The sequence below is a fragment of the Lepidochelys kempii genome, chromosome 19, assembly GCF_965140265.1.
Source record: "Lepidochelys kempii isolate rLepKem1 chromosome 19, rLepKem1.hap2, whole genome shotgun sequence".
NCBI classification, from domain to species: Eukaryota; Metazoa; Chordata; order Testudines; family Cheloniidae; genus Lepidochelys; species Lepidochelys kempii.
In genome coordinates, this window is record NC_133274.1 from 4,749,126 (window position 1) to 4,767,576 (window position 18,451).

The 18,451-nt window shown below is 43.7% G+C and overlaps 1 protein-coding gene across 10 annotated transcripts in view; it reads left to right on the forward strand.

Moving 5' to 3' along the window:
• Positions 1 to 18,451, forward strand: part of CSMD2 (CUB and Sushi multiple domains 2) — a 548,097-nt gene that overhangs the window by 72,013 nt on the left and 457,633 nt on the right. For all 10 annotated transcript variants that reach the window (XM_073317325.1, XM_073317326.1, XM_073317333.1 and 7 more), the window contains one exon: positions 14,171 to 14,283. In XM_073317325.1, the coding sequence (XP_073173426.1) occupies positions 14,171 to 14,283 (113 nt within the window). The remainder of the gene's footprint in view (positions 1 to 14,170; positions 14,284 to 18,451) is intronic.

The window sequence follows — 18,451 nt, forward strand, 5'->3', positions numbered from 1 at the left end:
GATTGAGATGGTTACATGGCGTGAAAATCAGATTTATTGAGATTTGACGCTCAGCCTCTGATGTTTATGGATGTGAGAGATGTGAAGGACCAATATATCTGGTGTGGATGTGCAGACCTCATGCCCTATAAATAAGACTTGACTAGCAGGGATTCACCAAAACCCATTTTAAGTGAGCACGGAAATCCATCCACCCTGCAATTTATGATCCCTCTGACTGTCTCTAGAGATTGTGTTAGTTAATGAAGTCTTTTTCAGTGTCAGGTGAGCAAAGAACTCATTTTTGGCTTTATCAGTTACGTTCAGGAAAGAGAAGAGAAGAGAATGCAGGTGATTTCTCTGCCATATCAGCATGGGCTTTGATTGCATATTCCAATTTAGATTGAGCAGTGTTTGCAAAGCCTTAAAATGGTATTTTCTAAAGAGCCCAAGGGACATGTGTTTTAAAGGGTTTTCCTGAATTGAGGCTGTAATAGGTTGTCCCATCTGGTGGAAACCTGATCTAATAAGAGGTTCTCTGCCCTCCCCCCGCCCCAAACCCTTCCTTCACACGATTAGCAAGAATCAGAGCAGTTTCCAGCATTGGGAAGGCTGGATGCTCTTTCTCTGGTGGAGGAGATAATTGGTTGCGGTGCTGCAAATATACTATTGCTTTGTTATGTAACAGCTCAGTGCGGAGCTTGCTGGAGAGAAGTGGCTAGCTTACAAGCCCATCCAGAATATAACAACAAGATCTGAAAGTTGATGTAATTACAACACTCAAAACAGAAACAGTCATAGGCAGGGTACTTCTGATTTTCAAGAGCACTTTAGCCATCACGTTTGAAAATGATGGCCAGGAACTCATTCATTATCATGACCTCCTCTCTGCAACCTCTTGAAATAGGTAAGTATTTAGATCGATTTACAGATAGGCAAACCTCTCTCTGCCTCAGCTTACCTAAGGTCAGTAAGCAACAGAATTGGGAATAGAACCCAGGGTCCATACTAGCCTTTACCCACTAAACAGCACTGATTTTCTATCTGTTGAATTTACAGTGGATGTTCTGTCATCAAATCCCCTTTCATCTGTTCAAATTGATCAAGTGTTTTTGATGATTCAGTGTATGGACTTTTGTAGACCTAGCAGCTTACTCTTGTATTGCTGTAAAAACAAAGTGGACACATTCTACTGGCAAAGACTGATTATGAACGGAGTGAGTGTAAGGGACAGAGAAAGATGGTGGGTTTCTTAATGCCCATTGCTGTCCTCTTAAGAAAAATATATAATAATGAAATTCAGAGAGAGCAGGGAGTGAATTGATGATTTTATTTAAAAACAACTTAATTATCAACCAGCTAGGCAGACGGAATGATCATAAAGTGTCACAGAATAAAATAGGATCCTTGGCTTTGGTTGGCAGCAGAGGAGACTTGAGTTGTGCTCTGAAGTATGAACTGTGAATGTGCAAGGAACTCCTGGGTGGTGCTTGCTTGCAACATGCACATGATTGAAGGTGTTTGCTCAGGAATCTATTTGTAGCTTGACTGGAAAATAAAAGCAGCTTGATTTTGATCATAAATCATTCCAATGAGCCAAGTTAATCAGCATTCATCTCCACCATCCCGGTGATGCATTCTCTTTTGAGCTGAATGTGTGTCTTGTGCACAGAATTAAAAAATAAATAAAACTAGGGACTAAAGGTATGTCTTCACAGCCTGCAGAAGCAAGCCTCCCAGCCTGGGTCAACAGACTGAGGCTTCTTTAGCCCTCTAAAAATAGCTGTGTAGACAGCACTTGGAAGTTGTGGCTCAGGCTGGGGCTCGACCTCTGAAGCCTAAGGAGGGGGGTGCCACAGACTGTCTATCTTAGGGTTTTATCTACTGCCCATCACTGCAGTATCTGAGCACCTTCGATGTCAAATCAATAGCGAACTTCTTAGTGGACCTCATGGACTCCCTGTGTAATCATGTGCCAGTAACTGAATTCCTCTGCATGTCAGTTCCCCACCTATACAATGGGGATATACATTTTTCCTTTTTCTTTGTCTCTTTAGATTGTAACTTTTTGGAGACAAGAACTGTTTCTTAGGATGTGTATTTACAGTGCCCAGCCCAATGGGCCTCTGACCTTGGTTGGAGCCTCAGGTGGTACTCTAGTATAATTAATGGACATGGAAAGTGGGCTGATCTTACGCCTTAAAAGTTGGTCCCTGTGTGCTTGAGGAGCCACACAATGGCTGGGCAGACATGCATGGATTCTGTTAAGGTAGATTTGTGTTGTTTGGATGGAGAACTCCAGTCTTCAGCGATGTTGTTCTGAAGTGCTTGTCAAGAGTATGCTCTGTGTTATGTTTTAGCCCTGTGCCCCGCCCCCTCCAAAAGATATCCCCCCCTCAAACAAAACAGTGTCTTGAAAAGTCTCAGGACTTGATCTGTCAAGGTGCTGAGCACTTTGGCCCTGATCCTCCACAGCATGTAAGCACATGAGCAGCCTCACTGAAGTGTCTTGGACTGTTTGTGTGCTTAAAGCAAAGCCTGAGCGTAAGTACATTGCATGATTCGGGCTCTGCATCTTGCAAGATTGAGCCCTAAAAACACCTTCTCTAGCACTGAGTTCTCCTAAAACCCCACTGAAAACAACGTGCTAGCCGTTTCACTAGTTAAACTTCTGGTTCTTCCCATGGATTTAATTTGTCTTAGCGATAAGGGGGAGGGGGATTTATTTAATCACAAGAACATGGAACAAAAGCCATTGCACGAAGACAAATGGCCTCCAAGACTTGAACTGAAACTGTGCCTTTGTATTTCATTACAATATCATTTTAAATTGGTTGAGTTTTCTTGGCCTGGAGCACCATTCCTGCCTTGCAGGGATTCCAAATTAAAGGACAGCCATCTAAGTAAGTGCTGGTGAGTCTTGCCTTACAGTCAGTGCTGGCCTTTAAATGTTCCAAGATACGGCACGCTGCAGCTTGTCCTCAGTTTATACACAGCTCATTTTCTTGGCTGATTAATGAGGGCATTTAAAATATCAATTATGTTTCTACCAATATTAAAAAAAAAGTCAAACATTTCTCATTGTAATTCCTTGTTTTATTAAAAATTAAAGTAACAGGAGGAGGGAAAAAAAATTTGATGGCAGAGCTGCTGAAAACCCCCCTGAAGCCAGAAAGCAGTAGGAGTATGTGCGGCATACACGCAGTAGAGCTGCTGGCTCCTTAGATAGGTACCTTCCCTCAACCCCGGCTGAACAGAAGGTAAAGGATCAAGCCATTGGATGGGGCCGTTACCTAATTATGATGCAACCTGTCATAAATATAAAGGGAAGGGTAACCACCTTTCTGTCCACAGTGCTAATTTAATCCCTCCTGGCCAGAGGCAAAACCCTTTCACCTGTAAATGGTTAAGAAGCTAAGATAACCTCGCTGGTACCTGACCAAAATGACCAATGAGTAGACAAGATACTTTAAAAGCTGGAGCGGGGGAAGCAAAGGGTCTGTCTGTCTGTGTGATGCTTTTGCCAAGAACAGATCAGGAATGCATCTCAGAACTCCTGGAAAAAGTTAGTAAGTAATCTAGCTAGAAATGCATTAGATTTTCTTTTGTTTAATGGCTGGTAAAATAGCTGTGCTGAATGGAATGTACATTCCTGTTTTTGTGTCTTTTTGTAACTTAAGGTTTTGCTTAGAGGGATTCTCTGTGTTTTGAATCTGATTACCCTGTAATGTATTTACTATCCTGATTTTACAGAGGTAATTCTTTTACCTTTTCTTTAATTAAAATTCTTCTTTTAAGAACCTGATTGTTCTTAAGATCCAAGGGCTTGGGTCTGTGTTCACCTGTACAAATTGGTGAGGATTTTTATCAAGCCTTCCCCAGGAAAGAGGGTGTAGGGCTTGGGGGGATATTTTGGGGGAAGACGTCTCCAAGTGGGCTTTTTCCCTGTTCTTTGTTTAACACGCTTGGTGGCGGCAGCATAGGGTTCAAGGACAAGGCAAAGTTTGTACCTTGAGGAAGTTTTTAACCTAAACTGGTAAGAATAAGCTTAGGGGGACTTTCATGCCGGTCCCCACATCTGTACCCTAGTGTTCAGAGTGGGGAAGGAACCTTGACACAACCAATGGAGGGCTTAATTTCCAAATAGCTAGAAAAGGAAGTTTTATCTAGAGATCAGGGTTGGGACTGTATGTGGGAGAGAATCAAAGCAAGGTTGTCTGGAAGCTGGCTGCAGAAGGAAGGCCAGGAAATTGGGACTGGAAAACAGAGACGCACCCTTTGCTGGCATTAGCTGCTGCGGGAGGATAGAGATCTGGGATTTGGCCCATAATTTGAAAAGAGCATTCAGCTTCTTCAAAATGAAAGGCACCGTGTAAAGATAAGATATTACTTTGAATGCCAAGATGTTATTTCCATAAAGTACTTCACCCTTCAGAATACACCAGTAATTGTGTCCGTAAGGAAAACCAACCCCTAGTTATGAAATCTACTGTGAAATGGATTGACAGATAAATTTCCTTCTCTCTGTTGTATCTGCTCCTCCTTTTTCTTCATGGCATACTCTCCGAAGCAGCCTTGAGCATGACATCTGTGAGCAGTCATTGCCTTTCATATCTGGGGCTGGTTCACAGTCTCTTGAGGCTGCTTTTATTTTTCAGACACGCGGTGAGATATGGTTGAAGGTGTCATGTGCACACCAGCCGAAGTCTGAGGATTGCACATGTGTACTGAAAGGAGCATGTGTGGAGGAGGCGAGAGGGTGTCCCTTAGCTAGCCAAGATCCTTGTGTGTTCCTTGGTAATTGGTCTTTGTATTCCCCTCTGCATGATCTTTGCACCAGGGCTGATGTGAAGAGCTGCTGCCCCAGCTGTTTCAGTGAGGAGCCAGGCTTTGATCTAATGACTCCTTTCTCTGCCAGGGCAGTGCAATTTCTCCAAGGGTACTTCAGAAGACACCTTTAGGGTTATCAGCCGTAGTGGAATTGGAGAAGCTCCCTCATGTTTCTTTGTCTGACCTGCCATTTGGTGGCAGCAGTGGATGAATGGGATGTTTTAATCGGGGATTGGTCCTGCTTTGAGCAGGGGGTTGGACTAGATGACCTCCTGAGGTCCCTTCCAACCCTGACATTCTATGATTCTATGAATGTGCTGCACCCTTGGGGGAGCCTCTCTTCTAGTTTTTTTTTTCTTGCTGTGTCCTGCTGTGGGAAGGATGGGCTTGTGGCTCATAAGAAGCCAGGGGGTTGCTGTCCCATCTCGGCCACAGATTCCCTGTATAATTTTAGGCATATCAGTTTGCCTCTCTGTGTTTCCATTTCCACTTTTGTGAATTGGGGCTACCTGCACTCCCCTACTTCAAAGATGGCTTGTGAGGCTAAATTTGCTAATGATTGCAAAGTAGTTTGATATCCTTGGTTGTAAGGCATTATAGAACTGCAAAGTAGTAAGGAATTCTATACACACTAACCTTTCCCCTGGCTTTTTCCAGTTTGAATCCGTGTTGTCATGTCAGGAGCATTTCATCCCTTCTCTGTATCTTCATCACATTCTGCATGTAACTAAGACACCTTTTATCCCAGCATGTTTGAAAGGGGTTTAACCTATTCCTACGTGCTCACCACACTCTTGTGAAGTAGGTTTTGTCCCGGCTTCACTGATGGGGAAACGGAAACACGTGAAGATTGTGGGTTGCCCCAAGATCACATATTGAGTCAATGACCGAGAACCCAGGAGTCCTGACCCTCAGTCCCTCTGCTCTAAAGGCTGAAAACACGCTGCTGCTGGTGAAGATGAGAAATCTTATGGGCTAAAATGCCTTCTCTTAAGCACCGCACTGAAAGGTAGGTAAGCCCACGTCAAAGTCTAAGCACATGAATAATCCCATTGCAGTCAGTGAGACGACTCATGCACTTGAAGTTAAATCCCTTGTTAAATCAGGCCTGTAGGACACGCACTAGTGCCCACTGACGTCTTTCCACTGATGTCAGTTGGCTCTGGATCAGTTCCATATAAGTTTGATACCTTTTGCTTCAGGTTGACTCATGTTCATATCGGTTGTGAGACTGCCTGGCACCTGAAGAAAGAGTTCAGATATTAATTAGTACTCAGGCAGTATTTTACCAAACATTCCAAGCCACCTTTCTTACTTCACGGTGCTGTTTTTAACAGAGCTCCTTCCAACTGGCTTAGCTTGCGTTTTGTCCTGTGTCAGACAGGAAAATCAGTTTGGCCCTCCTGGCACCAATCATATTAATTGGGTATGGTTAAAAGTAAGAGAGTGGTTAATTTGATGAGAAATTCTCTTTAATGGGTGCATTTAAATTGCATGCAGGAAAAAAATCACTGAAGCATGATGTGGTGTAATTTAAAGCTGGGTTAAACGATGCAATCCAATAGGTTTTCATTAGAGGTGTGCAGAGAGGTTCTGAGGCATTTCTCTCGCCTTTGTGCTGTAAAGGGTGTTGGATTGCCAGCTGCAGTAACATTTTTGATTGCAGCCCAAGCTGACGGTGGGGCATCTGACCAGAAAAAGGAATGTGTGCTGTGTTATTTATGGCACCTGTGTTGCAAAATGGAGCCCATGTTGTGTTACATGACACAGTCAGGTTTGACGCACTGGAATAGCATAACATGCAGAGTGGGGAGACGAACACATTTAAAGGACTGAGATGGTCATCGACAGCTCTGTTCCTCAGGCACAATGGAGCTGACCACTGCAAGGGTAAAACTTGCCTTGCGCAGATGACAGATATCCTTCAGGGGCCCGTGTGAGACTGCAGAATGAACTTGCTCAGCAACTAAGTCCCCCATCTCCTCACTTCCCCAGCATCTCTTTGCTCTCCCAAATGCAATTTTGACTTTGCTGTTGCTAACATGAATACATAGTGCAAGGTAGAGCTTGTCTAAAAGTGTGTCCTAGTGAATGCATCCGATGAAGTGAGCTGTAGCTCACGAAAGCTTATGCTCAAATAAATGTTATTCTCTAAGGTGCCACAAGTACTCCTGTTCTTTTTGCGAATACAGACTAACATGTCTGCAACTCTGAATCCTAGTGGATAGTACACTGGGATTGGACTCCAGAGGTCTGGGTTCTATTCCAAACTCCGCCACTGGCTAGCTGGGTGACCTTGGGCAAGTCACTTTCCTTCCCGGTGCCTCAGTTTCCCCATTTGTAAAATTGGGATAATGGTGCCACTTTTGTAAATCTCTTTGAGGCTGTGCAGTGTGCGACCTAGATCCTATTATAAACAAAACAAAGAAAGTGGGGATGAAAACTGAGCAAAAGAAAACACTCAGCTGCATGTGCAATTTTGCCCATAGTGAAAGGATGAGAAAAGGAACCACATGTGACAGAAATTAGTCACTTTGCTGAAGTGCCCTACTTGAAGGCTCAAATGCTACAATGATGAGGATATGAGAACTAGCGTAGAATAGACCGTCCTGCATGCCTGTGGCCGTACCACTTCTGGCTGTGTCGTCTTAGCTCTCACAAGCTCTGAGCAGGATTGCCTGGGAAGCACTCCCCCTTGGCTTTATGTATTTCATTTGTTTGCCCGCTGCTCAGCAGATTGGGGCCCCAACCTGGTTGAAGCACTGCGTTGTAAACTTTCAGTAAGGACAGAATGTGTTGGCCCTGCTGAACAGCCATAGGTCAGCATGGAGGTGAATCTGCCCATGCTCTTCTCCTGTGACTGGGGAAGGTGACTTGTCTCTGGCAGGGGAGGACGGGAGCAGGTCCCAGAGGTATCTGAGGAGTGGGGCGTTGAAAGCAGTTGGTGGAGAGCGTACTAGGACCCACCAGGAGTTAGGACCCCATAGTAACTGAAGGATTTGCGGTGCTTGCTTAGGACTGGCATGCTGCTAGGAATTGGTGTGCGTGGCCCCACAGAGCCCCCATGAAAGGGCAGCGGGTGCAATAATGACTCGTTCATGTCAAAAATTGGTGCTGGGGCAGCTGCGTTTTAGGGCAAATTCTGCCCTTCTGTTGCACAGAGAGCCGTGTGCGCCTGGAACTCTTTGTGCAGCACTGTACTATGTCGCAGAGGAGACATGCACACTATGGTCTATGAGTTGGAGATTTGACGTAGTTTCTTTCCTGGTGTTTGCACTTAATTTTAAAATGGAAGCCATTCAGCTTGAAAGCACATCGCTGCCCCGTGTGTGTGTGTGGGGGGGAACCCAACAACAACTGGGCCAAGTCCCTCTTGCTCGTTTTATACTTGGTCCTTATTCAGGCAGAATCCGAGTGGAACCCCTGCACGCTGTGCCTGAATGAAAACCAAAGGAGAACTGCCGTATTTGATCCACAGCGGTTTCAGTGACAGTGAACAGAAGTGGAATGAGAATCCCAAATGGCTTCATTACAGTTGCAGTAATTTTTTCCCCTCCGCTTAAACTGAAGCGTTAACCCGGCTCTAGTTGCTCTTCATTCCTGAAAAAGTCCTAGTCTAATAATCCACTCCAAATGCCATGTTTATCACCTCCCAAAGCAAATACCACCTTTGCCTCTGCTCTGGCTAAGCCAAGGAGAGAGAAGTGGCAACTGAAGGAAACTCAGGACTTCTGGGCTGGCCACAGCCGATGCCGGCGTGGGGGTGGGGGCCCTGGAGAAATACCAGTCTGATTTAATCTAGCAATGTACACTGGAGTAATGGCCTAAGGATGTCCTTGCAGCTGTCATTGCAGGTAGTGGGGAGGCTCATGGGGTGAAAAGTGGCAGGATCTCTTACCAGCTGCACCCACTCCTGCTATACTGACAAGCTGCTGATAGTGGTTAAAAAAAAAAAAAACTCTTCCCTCTGAGTGGGTTTTGTTATGTAAGAATGTGTGAATGGGAACATTAATGAGGATGTGTAGGTGTTGAAAAGTATTTCTCTGTAGTGGCTCTTACTGCAGTGTGTTGCAGTTACTAGCAAATGCGTTTTATTAGCATAACAGATCTGTGACTGTAGTGTCCTTCAAGTGGTGGAATGGATACGTATGTGCGTTGCGCAACAAAGGATGGTGATGGGATGAACTTTTAAGTCACCTAGAAAATATTCTTCCAGACAGAGGAAGGTGCAGGAAGTCGGCATGATGATGCAAAGTGGCAAATGCATGTGCAGACAGGTACACTACTTATGTGCTCAAAGAAATATATTGCAGAAAGCAAACCTGTATCCTCTGGGAGTGGATTAGGTGACCTAATAGCTCCTTCCTCTCTGTCCTTTGGTTCCAGGAATTTTCACACAAATAATGGCATGTTTTTGCAGGGAGGTTCTGTTGTCTACTGGGCAGAGCTAGGGGCTGGAAAGCAGCCCTTGAGCATTTTGTCTCAGCTTTGCCACTGAATTGCCTTGTGAACTTGGGCACGTCACTTCACCGCTTTGTTTTCTCGTTTGTGAAATACAGATACTAGGCAAATATGTGGGCACCTAAATAAGTGGCATGATTTGTTTAGTGGTCCTGAGAACCCATAACTCCTAGTGAGGGATTAAGTGATGTGTCCAGGGTCACAAACTGAATCTGTAGCAAAGCTGGGACAGACTCCAGGTTCTCCCGAGTCCTACTCCAGTGCCTTATGCACAAATCAATCCTTCCCTTCTAAGGCCCTGCTTCAGGAAAGTACTTAAGCACATGCTTAAGGTCATCCCTATTCAGGATAGCACTTAAATCCCATTGTCTCCTGGCGTACTTAAATGCTTGCTTAAAGAAAAGCATGTTCTGAAGTGCTGCCCTGAAATGGGGCCTAAAGTTGCAAGCTGTGGTTATCTGAGAACGCTCGGATTATGTACATGAGCCCGAGCTCAAGTGTTGTAACAGCCTTTTCTCTTGCTGTCTCCGTCCGACAGAAACCACCACCCAAACATCAGTGCCACAATATTCCTGCGTCATGATGCTGTGAAACCAAAAAGGTTCTGTGCCTATAAGAATTCAGAATGCCCCTTCGTGTCATAGCTCCCCTGGATGTGCTATGATTTTCCATCCTTGGTCTTGTGACGTATTGGCCATTCAGTCTCAGGCCAACATTTATGCATCCGCAGTCCAAAAACCCCATTTACTGCAAAACGGGAGCAAAGGGGATTTGGCACTGTCTGGGAGCTGCTGTTACTCTGCACCATCATTATCAGAAGTAATAATAGGAGAAGCTGGTTGGGGCAAGTCCAGTTGTCTTTTGGTATATTTACAGGGGGTGATTGGAGATTTGCAATGCACGGTGGCAGGCCTACCTAATGCCTTTATTTGTATCAGTCAATTTTAGTGCTGAGCAGATGTAAAAACAATTCTGCCTCCGGTGGCATGAGACCCAAAGTCACCCCTGTGTGCCCAGTGGTCTGTGTGAAATGAGCTGGTGGCCGTTGGTCTCTTTCATAATGTCTATATTCCCCTATTCTTCTTTGATCCCAGGATAGTTGCAGTCAGCTGAAGCACTTGTCTGAATGGCTCATTTTACCTGTGTGTAACAGGAGGGGGCTGGGGAGCTGACATACTCAGCAAAGAGTCTTCAGCTCTGCCACCCGGCTTTGATAGTGACCAGAGTTTTTGACCCTCGGGGGACACTGTTGTTCTAAGCTTTCCCTCAGACAGTGGGGCAAATGTTTGTGTGTGAGAAGGGGTGGGAGGTGTCAGGGAAGAGGGAGTTTGTTGTGGGGCTTTTTGTGGAGACTGTGTAAAATACTCTGCTCGATGGCACCCTCTAGTTGTGGACCCATGGACAAGATAAAAGACTTCCTACTGCAGTGAGGTAAGGGGTGATCTTCTTTAGCTCAGGTGGTACAGATCTGTCTTGGAGATAAGGGTGCAGAGTTCTAATCCCCGCTCCCCAGGTACTATAATATCTATCTGTCTATATAGAGGGCTGGGGAGGAGAGGGGGTTAAGCAATTGTCTGTCATCTGCAACGCATGGTTTCATTAAAATTGTTCCACATTTCTGTACGTGCCTCTATTGTAAAAAATAGTGTGGTTTCAATAAGCACTTCTAATTAAATCTAAAAATAGCCACCTCGCTTTTCTACCCATCTATACGTGGTGAAAGGGTACAAACCCTTTAACATAGAACTTGATTTTTTTATTCAACAGAAATATGGGCTTAAAATACTGCAGACAAAGGATTTTATTCTTCACGTCTGTGCCCTTCAATATTTCCTAGCTTACATTAAGCCTTGACTATCATATTTAGCAACTGTAAGGGTTTTGCCAGTGATAACGGCGGAGTTTCTCTTTAATAAGGGTCTCGGGCAGGGCATGTCCAATTTCATTATTCAGTCAGGGCTCCGTCCTTTTGGCACAATATTTAGACATATTGAAAATGCGGGGGGAGGGAGGGGAGTCTGCATTTGTTTTTTAGACTTGAATTTTCAAAGTCGCCTGGAGGAGTTGGTCACCGAACTCTTATAGATTCCTTTAATAATCCTAGCCCTAATAGTTTACTTCTTGCCCTGAGAGAGGAAGGATGGCAGGGGCTAAGGTGCTAGTCTGGTCCATGGGAAATGGGGGTCACTTACCTGCTCTGCCACAGACTTTCTGTGCAACCTTGGGCAAGTCATTGAATATCTCTGTGCATGAATTCTTCATCTGTAAATTCTTCACTGCCCTGCCTAACAGGGTGTTGTGAAGATAAATACACTAAATAGATTGTGACATGCTTAGCTGCTATGGTGTTGGGGGTCATTTAAATACATTAGATGCTTTTTATGACTCTGCATTGTTAGTGTTATCTTGATGAAAGCTCTTAAAATAGGTATGGTTGTATGTCATGAGCGTGTTTAGGGGGCTGTGGTAGAACACATGACAGAGCTCTTCTGTCTCTAACCTAATGTTGTACAAGGAAGAGGAAATATTCTGAATAAAATTCTCAGTTGTTTTTATAGGACTATAGGAATTGTCAGACTCAATCAGACCAGGGTGGTCTCTCTGGTCTACGGCCCAGTCTCTGACTGAGGCTATCTTCTTCAAAGAAAGGTGCAAGAAACTCTGAAGTGGGGATTTAAATTGCCCATAAGGGAAAATTCCTTCCTATCCCCGTTAATGAGAGGTTGGCTCATACTCTAAATATCCCTTCAGAGCTTTTTAAAATGCCATCTCTGCTGTAACTGTAGATGTTCTCAAGATCTGAATCAATATTGAATTCTTTTTTGAAACCTGCTCAGCTCTTGACCTTGATATCTTGTGGCAATGAGTTCCATAGGTTAAATTGCTCTTTCTTACATGCTTTTGCAGCAGTCAGATTTTTCTGAGTGTTATCAGACAGAAGAGATTGTATTTGGATTTGTCTTTGGGAACGGCAGGCAAGAATTTAACATGAGTGGTTGAAAAACGTTATTTTTTTCATTCTGTAAATCTATTATGTAATTCGTCTTAGCCAAGTGCAGGGGGATGGATTATAAATCATAAAACTGTAATTGTTTGTCAGAAATGTACATTAGCTATTCTCAGTCTGTGTCAATATACTATCAGGGAATTAGTGCATGGGATCCTATAATGCCAATTAAAAAATGTTGATGAACAAACTTCTGTATTAAAATTAACAATTGCCTTGTAACTCAGAGTCAATCTGTCAAAAAAATCCCAAAGTAATTATGCTGAGGACACGTTGTGGAAGATTGTTCTTGCTTTGTTAATTGTACCCATGTTTTTGACACTGTTGTCACCTCTCTCTTGTGCGGAGTATCAGTCTCATGTCTCTTTCCCACTGGACTGAGGCTCAGGAGACCTGGGCTCTGTCTCCGGGTTTGTTACTGATGATCTGCTGGGTGACCCTGGTCAAGTTACTGCCACGCCATACCTCAGTTTCCCCATATGTAAAATGGGGATAAAGCGCTTTGAGAACTACTGACAAAAAGTGCTGTATGAAAGATAGGTATTATTATTTAGAGGGAACACTCTGTCTCACTCCTTTTTTCCCTTATAATCACAGACTGTAACCTCCTTCCCTTTTCTTCTCTCTGTCCCTCTGTCCCTCCATATATTGCATACAAAAGCTTTGCAAGAAGTCAATCATCTGAAGATCTTGAAAGCTCTGTTTTAAGGCATTTAGGGTGACCCACTGGCTCAGCTGATTGAGCACTGGACTGAAACTCACGAGATCTGGATTCAGTCCCAGTTCTGCTCCGGTACTCTGCATTATTTTGGGCAAGCTGCTTCCCCCTTGTATAAAATGGGGATAATTACACTGACTCCTTTGTAAAGTACTTTGAGATCTGCTGATGACAAGCAAGAGCTAGTTATGTCTGTATTGGCTTAGTCCAGAGGAGAGTTCCTTTTGGGGTTAGCTGGCAGTTCTGTTGCCTTAAGAACTCTCGGCTCGTAGCAAAAGCCTCGTCTCTGGTAGATATACAGAATAAACAGTCGATGTAAATCCAGCCAGATAATTGGCAATGTTGGTTTTATTGCTTCTCATCCTCTGCTACTTTAGATTGAGAGTCCAACTTAATATTATTCGTATAACACTCTAGGCACTTAGGTAGTGCCTTTACTCCAAGGATCTTAAAGCACTTCATAAATATTAATGAATGAAGCCTTGGGACTTTCAGAAGTTTGAGTATCATTCTCATGTCACAGGTGGTGGGAACAGACCCAAGGAGGCTAAGTGACTTGCCTTAGGTCACAGTGTGCGTCAGAAAAAGAACCAGAAATCAGAATTTGGACTTTGTCCCTTTCTCTGGTGTCTGGACTACACTCTTTGGAGTATGTGGGGGAAAGAATATGTGACCATTACAAATCTAAGCGAGTGTGGTTAGTGCTTAGGTACAGCGGTGCAGGTTGCTTGTGAAAAGCTTCAGGCAGATAAATAGACAATTGTTATGTTCCCTGTACCTTCCAGAAAGTGTGAGGTTTTGGTTTTTTTAAATGTCATGAAGCTGTCCCCAGTGAATGAAATGGTAAATATAAAATCTGACCAGAAGTAGACAGAATGGCTGTCAATGTACATAATGAAGAAATTGGTAACAGCCATTATAACCCACAGGTAAGTGTGTAAGAGGCCCCACTTGGTGCTCAATTCACAGAGGCTGTAGGTCTGTTGTAGCCCTAGTTAAATAGACTTGATTCTTGAGCTCAAGCTGTAGATGCTCATGCTTTTAGCTTTGGAAATCCCTGGTTCAGTCCCTGGTATGTTGGCCAAGGTGGTGGCTATCCCTGTGAGTATGAGTCTTTCTAGACTTGCTGGCTTGTCCTGTGTTGCCAGTCTAACCTTTCTCTTGGTGTCTTTCAGGTTAACAGGTTTCCAGCTGCCTGCTCCTATCGTGAGCACTGGAGTTGTGTTATCTTTATGGCTCGTGAGCGACTATGCTGTCAGTGCTCAAGGCTTCCAGGCAAACTATGAAGGTAGGTCCGCCCCATTCCATTTGTCTTACTGCTCCATATGCTGTATCCGGGACTAAAAACAAGCCCTTGTTGAAAAGTGTGGAAAAAAAGTGTGTGGAAATTTTGGGGGAAAAAAAATTACCAAAGGAAACAAAAATTTCGGTGCAAATTTGATTTTTATCCACCCGCTCTACTCAAAATGTTTTTAAAAGTTACCATGTAAAGAAAGGCAGAGCGCTGCTTTGGGATTGGAAGAGAAAGTAGAACGTTAGCTCCGGGCTCCTCAGCGTCACAGAGAATGCAGCTCTCTTTCCGGCCAACGGGACTGAGGACATGAGCTAATGGGGAATGCATGGCTGCATGGAGAAGGCAGCCCTCCAAAGTTCAGAGCTTTGTTTATGAGTTCCATGTGCATTTTCTTAAAAAAACCCAAAAAATAGGTTTTAAACCTTTTGCCGTACGTTCCTTTTAGGTGGGGTAAAATGTTCTGTATTATTCAAAATTGTGGAGGTAGTCTGTCCAGCTACAGAAATGCTTGGATCTCTATAACTATTGTTGGTATGGTAATACTCTTTTTCCATGTTCTGTGTGTGTGTGTGTGTGTATCTTCCTACTGTATTTTCCACTGCATGCAACCGATGAAGTGGGTTTTAGCCCACGAAAGCTTATGCCCAAATAAATTTGTTAGTCTCTAAGGTGCTACAAGTACTCCTCATTCTTTTATCTCTGCTGAGATTCCCTCAAATCTAGCCCCGTGGGTGCACGTGGGCATTCATGAACTTCAGCTAAACGTCGCATGAACCTGTCCCTAGTGCCAAACTTGTAGCAAGACAAGAGAATGAGGTGGGTCACACTTGGTTATGGCTTTTACTGCAAACGTTTGTGCACAGCCCTGTCTCCTGAGTTGCTTGCAGAGTCTTTCAGTGAGAATCAACATGCTGAGAATGTCAGCAGAATGGGGATCACCTTTCTGCCCCCCTTATGTTTGAACGTTACTCGGGATGGAGAGCTAATAATAGGTTTTTATTTTAAGGTTTAGCTGGCCACTTATGTGGGATCAAATTTATATAATTTCCATTTTTATACAGCTATCCCCTCTTTGGCTTTTGTCTTCTGATACCTTTCTTCTTGATCGTTCGTTTTATATTCCTTTGATATAGTAGATACGCGTGTAAAGAAGCTGGATCCAGGATTGGTTTGCACCTACATATATTTTAAATTATTTGAGGGATGTTTGACCGGATTCAAGAAGGTTTTATTTTTAGCCAAACTGTTTTTCATAGTCATTGAATTAATCAGAAATATGAAATTTCAGGGGGGTCCAGGGCAGGAGGGACACTGGAGCTAATTGAAAACCCCTCAGAGTTTTTGCCTCTGAAGGCCTGGATTCAGATCTTGGCTCAGGTGGCAAACAAAAATGAGCTGTAGGGTCTCACTCTAAGTCTGTGTTGGTGCACGTTGCAAACCTGCTATGTTGTTTGATGCATCTAGCCATCTCTGCTCGTGGGAGATTGAGGCTTACTGCGTAAGGGGGCTGAGCGGGCTGAGGGACCGTAACTTGCAAGAGTAGGTTGGGGATGAATAAAATCATGAATGATGTGGGGAAAATGAATAAGAAGGTGTTATTTATCCCTTCACACGACAAAAGAACCAGGGGTCATCCAATGAAATTAATAGGTAGCAGATTTAAAACAAAAAAAATGAAGTATTTCTTCACATAACACACAGTCAACCCGTGGAACTCGTTGTCAGGGGATGTTTGAAGACCCAAAGTATAACTGGGTTCGAAAAGAATTAGATGAACTAATGGAGGATAGGTTCATCAATGGCTATTTGCCAAGATGGTCAGGGATGCCACCCCATGCTCTGAGTGTTCCTAAATCTCTGACTGCTGGAAACTGAGGCTGGATGACGGGATGGATCACTGGATAAATTGGCCTGTTCTGTTCATTCCCTCTGAAGCATCTGGCATTGGCCGCTATCGAAAGACAGAATACTGGGCTAGATGGACCAATGGTGACCCCCCTGACGTCCCTTCCAACTCAGATATTCTATGATTCTATGGTCTGACCCAGTATGGTCACTGTTATGATTGAAGGGTATCAGTAGAGGTCTGTGAGGCCCAGGGATAAGAACAGAGTGGGAAAGGGCGTACGGGTGTAGGTAGGACTGATGTGTATTAGTAGAGCTGTTTGCGAGGAGCCCAGGGCTGGATAATGTCTGGTGCAGCAGATCAAGATTGAGGTGCATTTATATATGGGCAGCACACACGAATGCCTGTCTCTAGATACCATTATCGTCTCACTGCCTTTCAGAACCATAATGTTCCCATTGCACATAAATTGTTTTAATTTTACGTGTGTTTGGGGGGAACCCCACGAATGGATCCACTGCCCTCTTGCTGATCAGTCCAGTGGGACCAGTGTATGATATTCACATTATGCAAGTTTAATTTTAACTTCCGTTTCTAACTAAAATTAGAAACATTTTCCTAATTGGGGTCTTTGTAGTATTGGCAACTGGGAACACAAATCTCCCCTGTCCAGTCTGCACTTTGAATTGCTTAGGGATGCAGTTTTGAAACTTAGGCCCATTAAAATGAATGAGAATTGAGTGTCCAGTTCCCCAGGATGGCTTTGAAAACTGTTTGCCCAAGGTCACAGAGAAGTTCTGAGGCAGAGCTGGGAATTAAACCCACATCTCCTGAGTTCTGGGCAAGTCGCTTAACCACAAGGGCATTCTTTCTTTCAGTGGTTGCACCTCTGTCCCCAAACAAATGTAGGAAAAGCCAAATATCTGTCCTTGGAACTTGCATTTTGCCCTGAACTGCTGGGAACGTCTTCCAGTTGATCTTAAACGTGTTCAGAAATTGCAGCAAGGCTACAATTCATCTGCCTTCAAACTCTTTTAGTGTTGTTGTTTGTTGACTCACCAGGCAATAACATCACCACGCAAGAGCTTTTCTGGGATTGAGCTGTGGGCTTTAGTTTTAAGCAGGTATTTCACTCTGGGCTCAACTCCATATGAAATGCATTGCTCACTCTCGCTGCTGTTTGGCTTCTGCATGAATTCTCCGTTTGCTGCCGTAAGTGACGACTGATTTCATGACATATACCAGGCATGTTGTTTATCCCAATGGTTTCAGGTTTGTAGTCCTCATTCTAGTAGTTATTCTGAATGCTGGATATGAATTGTTTTATCATTAATAATAATAATGGAATTACAAAAAAAAAATATGACCAGCATTGTAAAGTAGGGTGTTTCGGCTGCAATGCTTTCATTATCGGAGTGGGCCTGGAGTAATATTTAAATACATTATACAGCCTTCAGTGATACAAAACATATTTTGTATTTGCCACCAGCTGAGAGTATTAGCCCCAGTTGTTTTATGACGACAATGTGCTCTGTAGGTGTATGAAACATTCCCACCCGCCACACATACTTTCCTTTAAAAGCTGCGTCATCCATTCCTGAGTCATCCACTCCCAAGGTTTATTTCAGTTATGAGGATGCTTGTTTTGATGTCTGTGTTTCAAGGAGGAAGATGTGAGGAATTCAGCACAAGAAGGTGAAACATACAAGCCAACAGCTTTTTCAATAGCTTTTATTTTTGTGGACTCGTAGAGGGTATGGAAGGAAAATGGCAAAGCCCCTATCTGGTCCCATCCAGTACATCTCACTGGAAATAAGAGGTTATTTCCATACCTGGCCAACCCCAAAGCATTGCAGTCCTAGGATTGCTTTTTAGGTTACTGTCTGGCCTGTACTGTACTGACTCCCTGCAATGCAGTTTGGTCTCTTTAATAAACACCCCTCTCCCCCAAGCAAGCCTTTCTGGGACAGGCTTAATTATTTTAGCAGAGACATGCAACTGAAGCCCTAAAGTGGCCATTCTGCAACTGGCAGTTCCTGGCTGCCTGCCTCTCCATTGCAGGTGATAAGTTTTTGGGAGACTATTACATAGCCTCATGTGATTTTTTTTTAATTAATTTTTAAAATCATCATCTCATCAGTGACATACACACAAAAAATACGAGGGAAAAGGACCCTTTGCTCTGTGCTAGGGACTTGTGAGGATTACATGGTGTAGTTATCTAGCTAACTGTGCAACAACCCCAAATTTTAAATTCCCCCGCATGTTTTCAGAAATGTTGACGTATTTAAGGGCGTCTATTATTTATATTACAAT